The sequence below is a fragment of the Camelus bactrianus genome, chromosome 35 (genome assembly GCF_048773025.1).
Source record: "Camelus bactrianus isolate YW-2024 breed Bactrian camel chromosome 35, ASM4877302v1, whole genome shotgun sequence".
Lineage (NCBI taxonomy): Eukaryota > Metazoa > Chordata > Mammalia > Artiodactyla > Camelidae > Camelus > Camelus bactrianus.
The window spans coordinates 31,476,431-31,495,880 of record NC_133573.1 but is presented as its reverse complement, the minus strand read 5'-3'; the positions used below and the strand labels follow the sequence as shown (position 1 = coordinate 31,495,880).

At 48.3% G+C, this 19,450-nt stretch overlaps 1 protein-coding gene across 15 annotated transcripts in view; it reads right to left on the bottom strand.

The window, feature by feature from the left end:
- The window catches only part of DIP2C (disco interacting protein 2 homolog C), a 274,924-nt gene that overhangs the window by 115,585 nt on the left and 139,889 nt on the right, over positions 1-19,450 (bottom strand). For 8 of the 15 annotated variants that reach the window (XM_074358494.1, XM_074358497.1, XM_074358492.1 and 5 more), the window contains exons 2-3: positions 7,342-7,413; positions 5,604-5,771 (exon numbers count right to left, since the gene is read on the bottom strand). In XM_074358494.1, the coding sequence (XP_074214595.1) occupies positions 5,604-5,771; positions 7,342-7,413 (240 nt within the window). The remainder of the gene's footprint in view (positions 1-5,603; positions 5,772-7,341; positions 7,414-19,450) is intronic. The other 7 variants (XM_074358500.1, XM_074358499.1, XM_074358503.1 and 4 more) reach the window with 1 other exon arrangement.

Below are 19,450 nucleotides of genomic sequence, written 5' to 3'. Positions count from 1 at the left end.
CCTTGGCCCTATCCCATCACTACTCACTCCTCCAAATGCCTTTTCCCCTCCAGATGTGAAAACTTCCTTTAAGCTCAAGGGGGAGAAAGCAGAGAAATAAGCCATTTTCATTAGAACTTCAAATAATTACTTCCAACACGTTTCAGAAAGGGTCCCCCAAACTAACATAATACTTGTAAATCAACTATACTTCAATAAGAAAAGAAAGGTTCCCCAAAGAGAACTCCTAACAAGATGTTTCTGGCACCTACACAATCCATCAGTTTCAGATTATGAAGTAAACGCAGTCATTTCATTAATGCTATGGTAAACCAGACGCTAGAAATCACAATAATCCTCCTACGTTAATCTAAGAATAAGGTCCACAGGTGCCAGTCTACCACTCTGACACAGTAGTGTGCTACAAGCCAGGAGACCTACAGTGCAGAAAACATGGTTTACTCAGAACGTTACATATTCTAGAAAAAGTAAGAATATCTCAATTCAGACAGTAAGAGAAATACACTGAAAAACCTTGGCTTTCAACATATTTTTAAAAGAAATCATAAAGGATATGTAAAAGATACCTTGAATAAAAATGTATGTAACAATTAAAACCAAAAGATCTTGGTCCAAATTCTGGTATTATTCTCGGTAATTGTGGAGCTGGACAAATCACTCAGCCTCTGAACCTCGCTCCCACATCTCTGGGGTGTGGGTGTGGACACAGTAACGCACGAGGGGCTCTGCTCCTAGGTCAAGTCTGTCTGTCTGTCCCTGCGCACAGCAGTCTGTGGATCTCACGTCAGTGAGATCAAGCATCGGGTAGTTCGGGAACCTGTCGAGGCTGCTTCCATATTTCAAGTTTGTACAAAAACAATTTCTGAATCGTCCCCTTCTCTTCTAGTACCTGATTACACTCTCTCACACAGCAGCTCTTACTTCTAAAGTAAGTGCAATCAAGGATTTTGCCAGAAAATAAACAGTACCACTGTGTCTGGATAAGAAACTTGCTACATTCGTTTTGCACTGACGCAGATGAGAACAGCACAAAACCGACAGGCATTCCACCAGCAGCACGGTACCATCTACCTAGGCCCATGCTAGCCTGCCTCAGCCTCCGCTAGCATAAAGCCTTGCCATAAATCAGTATAAATCTGCTAGCCGTTTTCCTCTTCATGTCTGAATTTTTTCAGGTACTCATGCCTGGAAAAGTGTTGATGAGCTGGAGCTTCAGGGTTTCATGGGAGCCCCACATGCCGCTGCTTTTGTGTCTGATTCCTGCATCCCAGCCACCAGGCTTCGTTCATCAGGTAACGTAAGTTTGCAGGCAATGGGAGTACATGCAGGACTGAGGCTTCAAATGTCTGCATCTTTCTCACACTTCCCACAAAAACCTGTATGAGCCGGTCCCAAGCAGACACCACTCCCACTGTCCAGGTGGACGCTCAGCGATCCCACGCCCAGCTCTGCCAGCTGCAGGAGCGGCTCAGCTGTTCCCAGTTAACTACTGCTGCCTGGGGAGGGACACCTGATTGGTTCAAGGACACTGAAAGGAACAAGAAACTCATGCATCAAACCAGGAGCTGTGACTGACGAAATAAAAGACTTCTTAGACACCTGAGAGCAGCAAGCTGTGTACCAGGATCGTGACCACGGCTGATGAAAGTGCATTTCCCATAGCAACTCAGTCTGGAAAGGGTTCATGCAAACACAGGGCACCCTGATTTAAGTACTCGTACTTCTCTCCTTCTGGCATTTAACCCTGCGCCTCACAGCCCACCCATCATGAACAGATGGCACGGCATGACTCCTGACCTGAGGAAGTCCCCTGGGACCAGCTCTGTGTTCCTACCACCCCAGTCAGGGTGGGCATCACGCTTTTGTGCCCAGGGAAGGGAGGCTGCACTCTGGGAGATCGGAACTCTGGGGCAGGATACAAACACGAACCAAACTGTGCCCCTGGCACCAGAGAAGCAGTGTTTAATATGCAGAACCAGAGGCAACAAACCACAGCAGTGCCGGCAAGCTTCATTTTCTGAGGAATATAGAACACAATGGCCTTGGACTCAGGTTTATGTCCTTAAATATAAAACAGTTCATCTTGCATGAGACCAAAAGTGCAAAATTCACAAGCTATACTCTGCCAACTCCCCCATAACCCTCAAACAGGAGAGTCTGCACCTGGGTTGCAGATACAGCTCTCTCCATGCGGGCCATTCCCAGGAACAGAACTACATCAGGACAGTGTTTCCTCATTTACAGCAATAAATACCAGGGTTTTCAAGCTGAACTGCCAAATTAGTAATAAAATAAAACTCAACTGACTGGAATATGCTGAGGTCCAAAATCAGATTATCCTTTGACTTTTCAGATATGGAAAAATGATCAGCACTTACATGTTACCACTGCATTTTATCGAAATCAGAAATCAAAATAAAACTGATCACATTGTACAACACATTGTACAACGCAGGGAATATACAGCCAATATTTTGTAATAACTGTAAATGGAAAGTAATCTTCAAAAATTGTATAAAAATGTTTTTAAATTAAAAAAAAAAGTTGTGATCACAGACAGAAGATGCCCGAGGCAGTAAAAGGTCTGTTTGCCTGAATGCTCAAGGCAGACCTGAGCACCATGCAGCCCCTCTGCATCTGCCCTCTGCTGGACTGGCTCTAGGAAAGATCCCCCATTCTCTCAGAGTGAACATGGCACCTGGATGGACACACTGGCCTCTGCACACATGGGGCCTGTGGGAGGATGTGAGTGGGCAGGTAATTCGGGAGAGCTGCCAGATTGCCCCACCACCACCACAGGCACTGGCGTAGGTGGCCTACACTCCAGCCACTGGTCTGTACATGCAGACCATTCCCAGTTCATCCCTCAGTTAATGTCTGGGAGTTGTCACTTGCTGTGGAAAGGACACTGGGGCTCCGACTGCGGGTAAGGGTAGGGCAGAGATATCAAATATTCCACAGCTCCATACACCTATAACTGTGCATTTCAGAAGTAGGATGCCATAAGACCAGGACAGGAGGGCCCGTCCTAACCCCAGGGATCAGGGAAGGAATCCCTGGGGAAGTGACAGTTGCACTGAGCTTTAGCCAATCCACAGGTACAGGCAGAGGGGCAAGCACATGCAGAACGCCTTGTGTGCAAACAGCGTGAACATCAGATAAAGGCTGGAGCAGCCGAAGAGAGGCCAGGCTGCTGCGTGTGCGGCCCTTCTGATGCAGACGGGTCTACGCTCCCGGCGAGGCCACCTGCCATCTCCAGCCAGAGCAAATGGGGACAACAGACTCGCCCTAACCCGGAGAGGCTCCTTCTCTGGGGAGGCTGTTCTCCTGGATCCCACAGCCGATTCCCAGAGAGTAGGAAGGAAACAGAGACTGCCCTCTGGTCACCATAGCCAAATTCACCAAGATTTTCACAATGACTCCATCCCTGTAAATCCCTTTAACTGAGCACAAGCCGCCTGCTGCTGGGGGAGAGCCGAGCTGGACTTGGAGAAGACTGGGTCTACATAACTCCCCCCATTCAGCAGCGTCTGATGCCAGCCATGTGGAAAGCAAGGCCTGGCCAACACACACCACATGAGAGGGAGGGACTATATTTGGTCAAGGAAAGCTTTGCTGTTTATGGCGAGGCTGAAATTTTACCACCTCATCTCAGCACGGCCTTGTGATGAAAGCACTGAAGACTCAGTTACAGAGGCTAACATCGTTCATTAAGATGACCCTCAAGACACTGCTACTGAGTGGGTCTTATCTTCTACTTTTACAAGTGTTGTCAGGTTAAGAGATCAGTGCAAGAATTTACAGCCAAAACACTGCAGGAGAACCAGCACCAAAGAATGCAGTCTCCCGAAGAGTATTTTCTCTTTGCAAAGGACTTTCAAAAGTGTATTCTTTCTGACCCCCTCCTTCACTGAATACATCACCTTCATTGTTCTGTCCAGCTCGGCACTCTGTTCCTCATCCAGATTTAGGTGAGCACTCGACGCTGCGCTCCCTAAAACAGCGTATCTTTGACTGGGTTCCCCAGCCACCCACCCCTGCACAGAGAGGAAGGCCAGGAAACAGCCGGCTTCCCCAGGGCCTTCCCGAGGATGGGTAATGCTTGGCATCTCCAACTCGGGGCTGAGCTGTTGCCGAAGGCTGTACAGGGCGTCCTAATTCATAATCGTGTGTCCCAAAGAAATCCCAAAAGTTCCTTTGAAATATTTTAAAAATACTTTTTAGAGAAATCATAGTATTTCCTCTAAATAAAAATAATATGAAAAAAGAAGTTCATCAAAACACAAACCCCTTTTAGACAAATTTATGGCAGAATAAGGTGACTGAAAAGGAAACAAGAAGCTTCTCAGGAAGATCCCTACACCAAAAGAATCATTTCTAAGACCGAGCTAGTCCAGAAAGATCTCTCTCTGATTCATAGCCGTGGGCCCTCCTTACTGCTTCCCAGGGGCAGTTTTACGTAACGAGTGACTGTTCACCCAGGCAACTCCTCAGAAATAAAGATCAGTAATAAGAACTGCGGAACCGCATGGGCATGTGGTCTCCCCATCCCCAAACCACGGGTGAACCCGCCTTCTCCTTCCCATGGGGATGGCGCAGCCCACGAGGCCCACAGAGCGCAGCAGCCCTCTTGGCCTCACACTTCAACAGGTGCGTGAGGCTCACAGAATGGTGACGGGGACCCAGAGCTAAGGCTCAACTCCACTGCCCGCCCGTCAGCCCTCCGTCCTACCCACAAGGACACGCATCACCTCCGTCAGCAAGCTGTCCCGGGGAGGGGAACAGAGCCATGGCTGAGAGACCAGGCCGAGGGCCCTGTTCTGAGATCCTGGGGGCTGACAGTAACACCAGAGCTTACCCACCACCTGTGCATGATTCTCAAGCAGTGTCTTTTATGTGAGGTAAAACCCTGAAGCTTCTACATGCTTATTTCCTTCCTGTACTACAAGTTGCACTGAACACATCTTTTTGGGCATCTTACATTCAAAATCTGCTCCCAAATAATTCTGACCTCTTAATAGGATCACGACCTCAAAGAATGCACTCTCTGATTAACTGGTTCAAAGTTCGTATTTCAAAACGCCACAACTGCCCTTTGGAGAATGCCCCTAGGAACATGACGAAGGTGCAGACCCTTCTCTCTGAAGCATATCACAGAGGCCAGGATTCATTAGAGTTCATCCTTCACCTAGGTCTCTGGCTATGAGACAAAGGTTAGTGGAAGACCAGCAGTTTTTAAGAAAAACTGTATAATTTGTTATGTATTCCTTTTTCTTAAGTGTTTTGTAAGTGGTGCTCCAACAGTGAAAAGAGGGTAGTAAAAACAGAATATTATATTTTAATAGAAAAGACTCAGAAATGGGTCCTGAGTCAGTGAGACAATCATGATCCAGGGTCTGTGACAAGCTCTGTGACTGAGGAGCACTGTGGCCTCAGTAAGTCACATGAGCTTGAATGGAGAACAGGGGCTCAGAAACAGGACCTTCTGGGTGCCACCAAGGCTAAGCCCTACAACGCTGCTTAGAATGGCTTTAGCTGGACAGTCCATTTCAAACGCGTGCCTGTCTTGGGGTCTCTCTCTCATCTCAGTTAAGTGCGCTCACCGAAGCGAAAGTAAAACAGCGGCCGGTTTCCTGCGGTGCTGGCCACCCGCTCTCTGACCGCGGCGTCCCGGATGTCACACACCCCGATGTTGCCCGCCTGCAGCATTCTTCTCGGGGCTCCTTCACTGTGCTGCCGTCTACACCGGACCACGGCAGCTCCATTCGCTGCTGTAACAAGTTGAAAAAAAACTAATTAATTCAAACTTTAGTTTTTTTTAAATTTGTTACAGCGCCGAGCAGAGCTGCCGACCCCATGCAGAACAGCACACAGAACACCAAAGGGACCATGCCACACAGGGCCACCCTCAGCGCCCAGCTGATGCGGATCAACTGCGTCCTCAGCCCTGCAGCGGCTCCAGGCCCATCTTCCGGAAACGCACAGAGCTGCTTCTGTTTCACCTTTGTTTGCTAAGGCCCAGAAATTAAAATCCAACAACATGAGCGCCTGCCTGCTGTCTCCCTGCCAGCCTTCCTCTGAGACCGGGGGGGCCACCTGCAGACGGGAATGCACGACAATGGGCCGTGCGGACGGCCGTCCCCACAGCAGTCCTGCTCGAGGTCGAGAAGGGAGGCAGGACACCACCTCCAAACGTCCGCCCACGTGTGCTCTGAAGCCTCCCACACAGGGTCAGCTGGCCAACACACTGACTTTTCGTTCACTCAGACAGCGCGGCTTCTTCCTTTTATAAACCAGACAGCAGGAAACTCAGGCCGTCAGCAGGCAGCCCGCACAGCGGGCCCATCTCCATGTTAACTTTCTCAAGTACCGAGGAGAGAAAGAAATCACATGAAGTCAAACAAAGCTACACAACAGCAGAAACTCAACACCCAAGTTCAGTGCCCTGGAACGTGAGCACCGGCAAGGACGCGCCTTCTGTGCCGGCACAGCACTGGAGGGGCGCAGCCCGGAGGGCACGGCCTGCACTGTGCAGGCGTGTGCAGACCTAAACCTCACCCAGCAGAGCCTCGCAGTGGGGCTTTAACTGTGCCCCAAAGTGATCACTGCAGAGCCCCTTTCTGCCGCTGTCCTCCCTCCTCCTGGAGGGCCTGTGTTAGCTCTGAGCCTTTCTTAACCCAGAAAATTCTCAAGATCGCCCTCAGACTGCACTAAGCTTCCCCCAGAACAGAGGTGTGACAGCTGCAGCCCGTATCCTCTTCCTTCCCCTAAAATGTACAGAACCCAGCTGAGTGCAGAGAGTCTACAAACCTGCACATGTGAAAACACTGGAATTTAACAGAATGTGTACTTGGGAAGAAATCATAACGTGGACAATCACATTTCAAAACACAACCAACCTTTACGATTTCATAATCCCAGGCAGGATGTTACACTGTTTTCTAGAACTGCCCCCACCAATGACGTCAACAAAAACCTTGGACTGATTAAGCCATTATCAATCATTTTAGCTCACAAAGCCAAAAGTCATGTTTAAATCACAAATGCTCATATTTTTTATGATTATAGCATTTCAAAGTAATCAAACATACTACTGCCCCCTACAGATGGAACATCTATTAAATTTATTAGGCACATTTATAGAAAGCCTCTATGTTTCTTCTCCATTCACAGAACACCCTGCAATCACAGGAGGGAGCTGGATGTGGCTCCCGCCACCTCAACATCGTGATCTACATGCAGACCAGGGACCGCGGAAGGACCTGTGCTCAGCTGTTCTCCTGCATGTGGCAGTTAACTTTCAAAGCTGACGTTTCATGCTATTCATCAAGGTTTACGTACTCGGAGGCTGGGGCAGATAGGCGCCAATCAATTTCGATCTCTTCTTTTCATATCCTTTTTGTGTGATGTCACCTGTAAGAGAAGGAAAGGAAAGTTCAGGATGGTTCCAAGGGTAGAGCTGATCACTCAACTAAGAAGAAACAGTCACATCTATGTGTCTTCTGTTTCCTTATGACTGTAATTTAAGAAGACTTCACCTTGACTTTTCCTCTACCCACAAACACACACTCATAAAATCCTCTGCTAGGCACACACTCGTCCCAGCCCTTCCTCTCAGGGTTTCAGCTCTCATGGGGTCCAAAATTAGATTCTTGCAATCTCACTCGCATCTGCAGGGCAGGAAACCTCCCCGATCCACACAGCTCTCATTAACTTAACCAACAACAGATTTTTGTAGGCATCTACCCCAGTAAGAGTGGGCCCAAACCGCCACTGGTTAGCATGTTCCCTATCAGGTGTGTCAGTCCCACGGACTATACACTGCTATGGTATTTCTGAAAGTAAATGACTAACACTGAGTGAAACAATAGATAAAACAAAAGCAAGAGAACATAGGACCTATGGGATCCAAATATGAGAAAGGTATTTATCTTAAAACAGGAATTAAATTGCTAAAGCCAGAGATTCGAGGGCCACAGCTAGGCTGACATTTTTTCCTGAATGCCAAGTTCCCGGGACAAACCATCTCTATAATGTGCAACAGCCTTTCCCAATTACAAACTCGAACACACCCCAAATGCTGATTTGCATCCTTGAATTTTTCGTAGTCTGTTCATTTTCCCCCTAATATACTGATCAAATCATCAAAGTACTAAACTCAAGCTTTAATAAAAACATAGCAAACAAGTGGAAAGTTTTATGGGTCTTACACAAGTTGGTAAATCTTTCCCTAGTGACGATGCTCACTATGTCTGATCAAACCACAGGGCACCTGACCCGACCAGCTCACGGCTCACTGCACAGTCTCGACAGTCTTGAAAGGCATGACGAGTGTGTGCCCCTGCAGCTGTAGACAACACGGACACATGAAAACGCCTCTGCCACTGTTGAGCGTTCGGGGCGCTAAACAGGCTGACCGCTCTTTGAAGATAATGAACCATGGAGAAAACTAGTTTTTGTGTTAATTGTTTTGCTGCTCAGCAATTTAGAAATTCAAAACCAGTTTGCTTCCTGCAGCTGAGGACGCCCAGACCAAAATGAAAGCAAGCAACAGGGAAAGGAGTGCATGCGTGAGGGTGTGCTGGTGGGAACGTGATCCATAAGCACAGGGTAGGCACCCACTGTTTACTGGGTATTTCCCTCCGGTGCCCGCCCCTTCCCCGCCGGCCCCATGGCTGCTCTGCACAACCCTGCACCGAGTCCCAGCCCTGGTGAACCAGCCCTTCCAGCTGTGCTTCACCGGAAGCTCAGCTCAGCTTCTAAGGAGACCACGATGGCACTGCATCCCATGAGCAAATCAAAAATACCTCTGCACGTGGAACAATTCTCACTGAAAAATGACTGGAAACTGGCAGAAAGAGTCCTGCCTGACCAGGTTGGGGGGAAGACCCACAGAGAATCGGGCAGGAAAGGAAGAGAAGTGGGGAGGTCGGAGCCTGTACCCCTGGGAGGAGACTCAGAAAAAAAGGGAGAGCCTGGGCGGAGCTCCTCCATGGGGAGTGAGTGAATCGAGCCACAGCCTGGGCACCCTGGTCCTGGGGTCAGACACAGTGAAGGGACGAACCCTCCTGAGTGGTGCGCCTGCTCCCAGCTACCCTGGCTCACACCCAGCCAAAGCCCAGCCACTTCAGCCCATCGGCTTCACAGTGGGAGGGCCCGTGGATCAGTGGCCCTGCACAGACAACTCTGGGAGGGGATCCTCGTGTCAGGAGGGGGAAGAACATACACTTAAAGGGGCAGGCTTGACCTGACCCTCAGGGCTTCTGGTCCTGCAACTTGGGACCCGACCCTGTGATGGCCACTGGGCAGCAGGGGGCCCAGCTCCCACCTGGCTCAGCCCCTCCTTCTACCAAGATGACCACTGCCAGCACACCCCGGGGGAAGACATGACCTGTGCTCACAATAAATAATAAAACAAAAATTAACAACTTACCAGATAAAGAATTCAAAGCATTAATAGTAAGAATACTAACTGAACTTGGGAAAATAGATGAACACAGTGAGAATTTTAACAAGGAAGTAGAAAATTAAAGGAAAAAAATGAAACAAAAACCACTCAGAACTAAAGAATATAACTGAAATGAAAAACACACTAGAAGGAATGCAAAGCAGACCAGATGATACAGAAGAACGCATCAGCAATCTGCAAGACAGAACAATGGAAATCATGCAGTAAGAAGAGTAAAAAGAAAAAATTTTTAAATGAGAACAGTGTAGGAGATTCCTGGACAACATCAGCTGTACCAACACTCACACTCCAGGTGCCCCAGAAGAAGAGAGAAGGGGTCAAATATGCATTTAATGAAATTATGGCTGAAAACTTGCCACTATCAAGAAAGAAAGATATCCAGGTACAGGAAGCACAGAGGGTCCTAAACAGGATGAACCCCAAGACACCCACCCCAAGACACATCATAATTAAAATGGCAAAAGTTACAGACAGAGAACCGTAGAGGCAGCAAGAGAAAAACAGTCAGTTCCAGGGAACCCTCCCAAGGCCGTCAGCTGGTTTTCCTGCAGGAACTTTGAGGCCAGAAGCAAGCGTCTCGATATATTCAAAGTGCTGAGAGGGAAAAACCTGCAACCTAGGATATGCTGCCCAGCCAAGTCATCACCCAGAACTGAAGGACAAAGAACTTCGCAGACAAGCAGAAACTAAAAGACTTCATTGGTACCCAGCCTACCCTAGAAGAAACGTTGAAGGGTCTTCTCCGAGTGGAAAAGAAATGCCTACAACAAGAAGGAAGAATCTATAGGAAACACAGAGTAAAGGCTGAGAATCACCTGCTTAAATAAGCTGGTACTAAAATTAAAAGACTAAAGTTCAGTCAAGTTTTAAAAATTCCTCAGATGAGCATTAAACTAAGGTTGGGGGTAGGGGGGACAGTTCCCTTGAAGCCACTCTCAAAGGATACCCACTCCTCCCTCTCACTTAGAATCTGGTCTTACTTTGGAATGCTCCAGTTAAGACCTGGACTAAAGGGAAACAGGCACTTCCCCCTGAAACCATGGCTCCTCTTAGAGGGGTGGTGTCACCGTGAGCCACGTGGGGTGTCCACTCCAGTTCCTGACGCCGGGACTCAGGAGGGGCTGGTGGGGGCGGAGCCAGCACCCCACACGGGCGACACAGGTGCTCAGTGCAGTTCCACTGCCAGCTCTGCCACTGAGCAGTCAGCCCGGAGAACCTCCGGATGCCACTCGGAAATCCAGGCTTGCATCCTCTCTCGAAACCCAGAAGAGGGGAGATGCTACTGAGTAACTTCTGTGCCTCCCAAACTCCATCTGAATCGGGGGCTGCACACCCAGCCTGTGGGCTATTCCTGCAAATACAGTTTTACCAGCAGACACACAGCCGTGTACCTCGTAAGCACCACACACACTGTACAGCCTGCAAAGCCAGACGCATTTACTCCCAGGCCCCATCCTACGTGTCCTAAGTCATCTCTTTTCATTCTTATAAAAACTGCTACTTTGGTAGGAAACTGAGGCACAGACAGTAATTACGCTTCTCACCCAGGGCCCCGAGTCTGAGAAGAAAACACTTTCTGTCCAAGTCCCAGTCTGTTACCATGGAAGCCACACCTGGAGTCTCCACTCCAGCCTCCACCACACAGTCAGCTTCTCGCCACCTGGGTGTCCTGCTCAGCACACACTCCCCAGGGACACCCTCGCAGCCCACTGCCTGCTTTCAGCCCCCCAAGACCCTGTCCCATCTTACTACCATCCCTGCCTTGAGCTTAGGCCACATGGAGTCTCTGTGGTGGTTTCCTCGTGAGGCCTCAGACAACTGCTTCCAGTTTACTTCTGCAACATGTATGAGTGGCTTATCTTCAAAGACAGGTGTGACACCTTCATGAGTCAGTGCACTACAGAACCAAGTGACCCCTCTGTTTTACAGACCAGGACTGTGTGCTGAGGGAGTTAGTCACAAAGGAGTAAAGGACACAACCATACGGAGGGACTTCAAGGAAGTCACTGGGCAGGAGCTGCTTCCCTCACCAGGGTCCCCACCTGGTGGTCATTTAACTGTTCAGGGGCCACGTGGGGAAAGGACAGAGGGGAGGCCAACGTCGGTTGATCACTAAAGTGCTTGTGTGTTACCCAGAGCATCCCAGTTCCTTAGGGGCCGGAGCATCAGGGCTACCGTGGTGCCCTTGCTGCGTCTCCTTCTCCGGTCACTCCAACACCGGGGCTACCTTAGCGTCTTGTCGACAGAGGCCCAGCAGATCACAGCCAACTCATTATGAAGTGGTACAAGCAGGGGTCTTATGTTCTGAAGCAACCAGCGAGGACTTGGGGAAAGCACAGCAGTGAAGACAGACAGATGAGACACGTGTAGAAAGACGACGTAAACTGAAAGGACAATGACTGATGGACGGAAGGAAGAGGGATGGGAGACGGAAGCTACCTGGCTGGCTTCAGACACAACTCTATCCACCCAGGGCGCCTCCTTGGTTTCTGTCTGAGGCTGGCAGGCATCAATGCCATGCTATCGCCATGGAAACACAGTGTTTCTCCTTTGCTTCATGTCCGTTCAGGCTAAAGGATCGGCCAGCTGCGCCTCCCCCTGCTCCTCACTCTGGGTCTGGAAAGAGCAGTCTTCAGGGTGAAATGCTGTAAACTCAAGGAGAGGAACCCTCCTCCACATCTCACATCTCTAAGAAAGGTTTTACCAAAACCCATCCATCTGCAAAGGCTGCTCCATGGTTTACAGCAGGTTAATCAGTATTCTTTCAACCTGGAAGCCAGAAGAACATGTCAAGGAGACATGCGGATCGCTTCCCCCACACTGCATCCACACGATTCCGCTCCTTGAAAAGCAGCAGATGTTGCTGGTGTTGAAGGACAAGGACCAGAGGACCCCCTGTTCAGGAATTCCCCACACAAAAGTCCGAAGAGCATACCTTCCATGCTTCAATGCTCAAGATACTCACTTAGCTCTCTTAATTTTAGGAATAAGAATGTATGACAGAAAAGTAAAATGCAAGATGGTTTGTAACCTCAGTGAGGGGAAAATATAAGTGGTCTTTTGAAACATTTTCTCCTTTATCAAGATGTTATTCATATCATTATCCTCAGACAAAGAAGTTCCTTAAGACTTAGAATTTCAACAGTAGAAATTAAAGTTCTCATGTGTTCTGTAACAAAGAAATTTACAGACAAGTCATAAATTTAGGCTGAAAATGCAAGTCAAGTGAAACCCCCAGACACCGATGAATCTCACTGAGATGGAGACCTCCACCCCTCCCCCAAGGAAGAATTCTTCTCTTACTTATATTGTAGTCCAGAGCTTCCGGGCAAACCCCGAGTCTTAGAAAAGTGAAGGAAAAACAGGCCCAGGAAATGCAAAAGGGGAGGTGACACTGCAGCTCCTGTTTTTCCTTCCTGGTCTCATTCTGGCAAACTCAGACCCCACGGGAAACTGCACAGAGCCCTGTGGGTGTCTGGTCAGAATGGGAAATCCACAGAGTTGGAGTGCCCAGGAGTGGGGTATGTGCCCCAGAGCCACCTCCACAGCTGGCTCAACACAGAGTGAACAGACAGCCTAGCGGGGACGGTTTCCATTCTTGGTGTCAGGAGTTTATTTTATTATTCAATGCTGGAATGAATGCTTTACATAACAAAGCAATCATTTCCATGTTTGGAGTTTCATGGCTGTCAGGAACCTTCGGAACACTTCTCTCTATGCCAATGGCTTTATAAGGCTCAGGGAGCACCCCTGACAGCCCTCTCAGCTGCTGGAGGTGCGTTAGTCATCTCTGGGACAAGTTTTCTTTTCTGCAGAAAGAAACTTGCTGTCCTGGCAAGAACCCACCTGTCCAGGGGAGAAGAAGCAGGCAGACCAGGGATCTCTCCCTGCCTGAACACTGGGTGGGAGCCCACGTGTCAGCTAACTTCTTGGGTTTCATCTTTCTCAGAGATAAAATAGATAGTAACACCTGCTACCTTCTGCCGTAGTTGAAAAGATCAAACACATGGAGGGTGAAATGTCTCAGAAAGCACGAAGCAGGTAAGGAAATGCAGTTTAAAAACCCAGTACTCATGTGGCATCCATTACACGTTTAAATCTGTGCATGGCTCCAGCTCCAGAGTGCCTCCTGGCTGGGCCAGCAAACAGGAGAGAGGAGGAAACGCCGAACACCCACCTCTCAGGTGTCCACCTGAGTCTCTTATCCTCAGGGCCCCCGACCCCAGGCGCCATCAGCTCTGGATCTCCGACCCCTCCATCTGCCACCCTCCGTGCAGCCAGGCTGAACTCTCGCTAAGAGGGCAACCAGGCCGAGTGACTCACTCCCCAGAGCCTGTCCAGGGCGGCTCACTGCTTTCAAGGTGGGGCACAAAGCCAGCAGCAGGGCCTAGAGTCTTTCCAGAGCCTGGGCCCACATCTCACCGGCATCACCCCACTTCACAATTACTGTGTTTTCCTTCGTCACTGTCTGTACTGCCGTATTTATGGTGCTCTCATTTTTCTTGGGTTTATGCTGCATTTCCAATGTAAAAATTTAGACATTTGAATTTCATAAGGATGTTTTAAATAAGGGAATCAGGATAAATATAGACCTTTCTCTAGGATTATAAAATCACCAACATTTACTCAACTACTCAGTATGATGGGAAAAAATTCCAAAGAACTACAAGTTAACATGAGTGGGATTTTTATGTTTACGTGAATGACCATATAGTTCCTTAAAATATTTAGTTAACGGCATGATTAGAAAGAGAAATATATATATTTTAAACATGCCCTGTGTTGAAATCTTGACTGCAGCCACTAAGGTCCGGGTACCGTCACTTCACTCTGACCCCTGTGAGAGTCAGGAGGAGCGAGTGAGGGCCGTGCCTCCTGCCTCTCCCACCTGCAGTTCGCTTTTTCAGACCCGTTTGAGACGGTGCCCTGAGGACCTGCAGCAGCTCCGGCCTTTGCTCCCCTGCTTTTGTTCCAGCACCAGGGAGTCAGAGTCCCAGGAAGCAGCCTCAGAGCGCGGTGCTCAGGGGGAGACAGGCAGGAGCCGGGGTCCCAGGCAATGAGGAAGCACAGCGCCCAGCAGTCCCCGCAGACAGTGCGTCTGCATCTTCGCCAGGGTCTGGTGTCGCTGCAATTCTCACTTCTGCCAATCTGACAGGTGCACGGGGACTCTCAGCGGTTTTAATCTGCTTTTCCCTAAACCCTCCCTAACCACGTGGAGCTCGTCCTCACGTTGTCTCCACCTGCACGTCCTCTTTGGTGAGATGTCTGCACGTGACTGTGGCCTGTTTTCTGACTGGATTTTTGGCAACACTGTTGAGTTCTGGGAGCTCTTTGCACACTGTGGATACAAGTCCTCTGCTGGGTATGTGGGCTTCCAGCTGCTGCGTCTTTTCATCCTCTTCCAGGGGCTTTCCCAGAGCAAAACCTTTCATCTTGATAAAGTCCAATTCGATTTTCCCTTTGAGGGATCGTGCTTTTAGTTCCAATTTAAGAACTCTTTGCCTGGTCCTCAGACTTAAAGATTTGTTTCTTGTTAGATGTGTTGTAGTTTTACATTTTACACTGAGATCTCTGATCCTTAAGTTAATTTTGTGCATAAGGTGTGGGATCCAGGTCTAAATTCTTCTTCTTCTTCTTTTTTGGTCTATGGATATCCAATTGCTCCAACATGATTTATGGAAAAGGTCATCCCTCCTTCATTGAATTGCTTTTGTTTCTTGGTCAAAAATTAACTGGGCATTTTGTGTAGATCTGAGTTCCCCACCCCATTCACTCAGCTGTGGGTCTGTCCCTCCCACACTCTGGACGACTGTGGCTACACAGTAAGCCTCAGCCCTGGGGGAGAGTCTTCTCCCACTTTAATCTTTGTCAAAGTTGCTTTAGCTATTCCACGGCTCTTCCCTTTCCACATAAATTTTAGGAAAAGCTATTTCTACCGAAGACTTTGCTGAGCACTTGACAGGAGTTGCCTTAATTCTGTAGGTCAGTTTAGGGAGAATTGACATCGATACACATTGGGTCTCCTGATCTATGAACATGGTATTTAACTCTGATCTCTTTCACCAGCACTTCGTGATTTTTGTCATCCTGACCCGCAGATAAAGCACATGTCCACGTGGAACCTCGATTCTTAGGTTCCCAAAGAAAACAGTCTAACTCCAGGTCAGCTCCAGAAAGCGTGCCTGGTTCATCCCCTTTTGGCCATTTCAGATGACACCCTCTGAGCCACCAGCTGGGATGGAGAAGGGAGGGCCCGCCCCTGACCCCAAGTAATCCTACAGGAAGGGCCACCATGGCACAAGCAGCACAACCCTGTGTCGTGGAGAAGACACCAGGGGTGGGTTTGGGAGGTGGGAGCTTGGTTCCAGAGGTCACTTCCCTGTTGGTGAGCCTGCCTGGATCACAACCTCCCCAGCCCTCAGTTTTCCCACTTGTGCAGTGAGGATCCCGACTCGGATCTGCAACGTCTCAACATGCTCGGCAGTGAGAGCAGGGGTGCAAAGCAGACCCAGATGGGAGGGGCTGACCACGAGGGCTCCCCACTGAGAGGTGAGACTACAGAGAGACGACATGAAGGAGAGGAAAGCACACACGTGAAGGGACAGAAGAAGCGCCAGCAAGATGGCCCAGGAGCAGGTGGGGTCCAGTCCTGCTGAGACTGGCAAGGCTGGGGTGAGGAGGGGAGACAGGGAATGCTGAGAGGACCAGGGGTTCAACATGAGGACGACAGGGGGTTCACCACCAGATCATGAGAGAATGGGAGGGAGAAAGACAAGAAAACGCAGCTTATGGAAATCAGATCATTTTAATTAACCCTAAAATTATAGGAGCAAGCACAGTGAGAAAGAATGTAAAAATGAATAAAGTATATTCATGTATGATTGAAAAATTGTGCTGTACACCAGAAATTAACACAACATTGCAAACTGACTACAACTCAATAAAAAAATAAATAAATAAAAATAGGAAACAAAAAAATATATATAGGAGCAAAGCATGGTTTAAGACTCCCCTTTGAGTGTGTGGCAGTAGGTTGGTGACTAGGGTGTCCAGCCCACAGTGAGGGGTGCTTTCCTGACGTCCGGGAGGGGCTGCCATCCCTGCCCGGCGTCCAGGCAGATCCCCCCACCCCACCTCAGGCCACCAAATCCTCTTCTTAATCAGAAGCCCAGTCTCCTCCCTGTGCCCACCGGGAGGTGGTCTCACTGCCCCCACCAGGAGCCCGCAGTCCCGCAAGGCCACGGCACGCCAGGTGAGCCCAGGCCCAGGTTCTGTGCACCAGCTTCCTGGCCCGAGGCAATCACACTGCCCTTTTACACTTCTACTTTCTTGTCCCCCCATAACCAGCAGACATCACAGAGTGAACACACCCACCACACAGAGCCTCGACAGTGGGGACCACCCCTGGCCTGCCCCTTGTGGGTGGTAGACAAAGGGCGCCCCCTCAAAAATCAGACAACCCTTTTATTTAGAGGCAGAACAAGGGCGAAAACTGTGCTTCTTTTGAGCAGCAACAAGGCACTGTTACCACAAGATTTAAAGAGCAGCTGCATAAATTGTGTCGCCAGAACTCACATGGACTCATGCAGGAGGACATCGAGCCACTGCACTAGCTGGACATCAGACCACTGCACCAGCTGGACATCGAGCCACTGCACCACTGGGTAAACCCCGAAGACCCCCTTCCTTTGTAAGTACTTAAATGCACACTCACACACACTTACTTTCTCATTTATGGCACAATGAGCTTAAGTGTTTAAGCGGAAGTAAATGGGGGAGAAAAAAGCCCCCAAACAACAATCCACCGTGAGAATCCTTCCCTCCCCACCCCTAGAAACTGTTCATAAATTTTGAATATCTGTCCAGTGGAAACAATTCTGTACTTTTTCAAGTAAATGAATCTTTCACTGAAGAAAAAAAACAAAAGATACTCAAGTGTATCTTGCAGATTTCTTTTAAAGCTTCGCAGGCAAGGAGACAACACACATTTTGTCTCTTCCAGTCCTTTCCGGTCGTTCCTCTCTGGCAGCTACTTTTCTTTTTACAGACTTCAGTGCAAGTCCTCACCAACAGCCATCTCAGCTTGTAAACCCTGTTTGGTGCTGCGGTCAGCTGACTACTCTGTCTTCTCCCCAGTGCTTACACGCTACAGACTTACACGTGATCAACCCGGTAATGCACATCGACTACGCGGGTCTCGATAAACCTGGTTTGTGGAAGCCAGATGCCCAACACCCCTCTAGCGGTCACAGTGGTAAGACGAGCTTCGCTATGACAGTCCTCAGGGAGGGGTTTACACCATCCAGGGAACATGGAAGGAGGCAGAGGTGGTATATCTTGAGGCAACTATCGTATATTGGGAAGTGGAATCTCAGAAGTGCCACAAAATTAGTTATTTTGGAACAGGCTAGGAGAGGGAAGATAACTGTGAAGACTTTTACATACCCTTAGGTTTTCTGACGTCCCACTGTCCGGGTGACTGACTTCCCAGCAATCTTTTCTGTACCCTTCAGGCCAATATCCCTTCTTGCTTCACTGAAGGCAGGGAAAGGAACAAGACATCTACAAAACGTTGTGTCCAAGAAAGGATTCTTGGTCTGAACACGAGATAATCAACTGAAGGACAGTCTCTGCAGCATTTCCTCTGAACCCTGCTGTTGTAGGCAGGGGACTTCTGTTGCCGGCTGGGTAACTCACTCTCTCTGACAGCCCTCCGGTCCCCATTCCCAGCCACCTCCTACTCCTGCAGGATGTGGTAACCAGCCAGAAGGGCACTTTCTGTCCATCAATAACTGTTTGACTTACATTTTATTTACCTGAAATTCAATTTCTGCCCATTTCTTCTCAGCTCAATAAAACTCTTCAAGTAGGAAGTCAGCTCACCTTCCGCCGTATCTTCCCGAGTGTTTAATCTTCCATCAGCAGCTCAGTGCCAACTCACACTTTACCCCAGGGACAGGTGAAGCCAAAAAAAACTATCACTGTGCCACTGAGTTAAGGAGCCTATGAGAATTTGTTGAAATCTACTGGCTAATAATTGACAAAAATTTTTGAAACTCCATGAACGATTATTAAGTTTCTCTGTACTGTATGATTTACTTGCAAACTGATTACTTCTCATGAAGGTTACCCAAGCTCACAAAGAACTGTGGACACATGGAGAATGACTTCCTACTTTCATGGAAGGCATTAATTCTGGAAAAGTCAATGTAAACAATTTCCTCCTTTCAGTGAGCCTGAGACACTGGTCAGCATCCAGCCTGTCCCAGGCACAGGAAGCCTGGCTTTCCTCCTTGAAATGAGGCTTCTTCTAACAGAGGGGACAGAACACTGCATCAGAGGGGGCACTGTGACCTGGGAATCCAGGATCGGAGGAGCACACTGCTGCTGCCCAACAATGAATCACATATGAAGCGGCTACAAACACACTTTCACTCAGCCTTGCTGAAAAAGCTTCACTGATTCCTAAGCTTTATCTCAAAATTCCTGAACACCATGGAAGGAATCCTGACTTTTACTTTTACATTCATTCATTCTCTCATCCAGCAGATACTTATGAATACCTACTATGTGCCAGAAACAGACACAGACCCTATCACTGAACATTTGCTGAATGAAAGATTAAATAAGTTGTATTCTTACTTTTAAAACATTTTTAAAGGTTGACATAAATTGGTGCCTAAATGAATGATTGCAGTGACTTTCTTAAACAAATTGCTCCATCCAGGCAAGTAATGGGAATAAAATGGAGACAAAGACTTTATCAGAAAGGTAATAATGACTGAATATTATCTCCATCTTATAGCTTTCAAGATGCAGAATATACTAGGATTTTTATATCATTTTATCTTCAAGTTATATATGTATTTAAATACTTACGTACACATACACTTAAAAATCTTGCTTGCTTTCTAAAATAATGGTTCTGTCCTAAAAAGGCTTGTAGTCAAAGAGGGTTTTGTTTTTTTGTGTTTTTTTTTT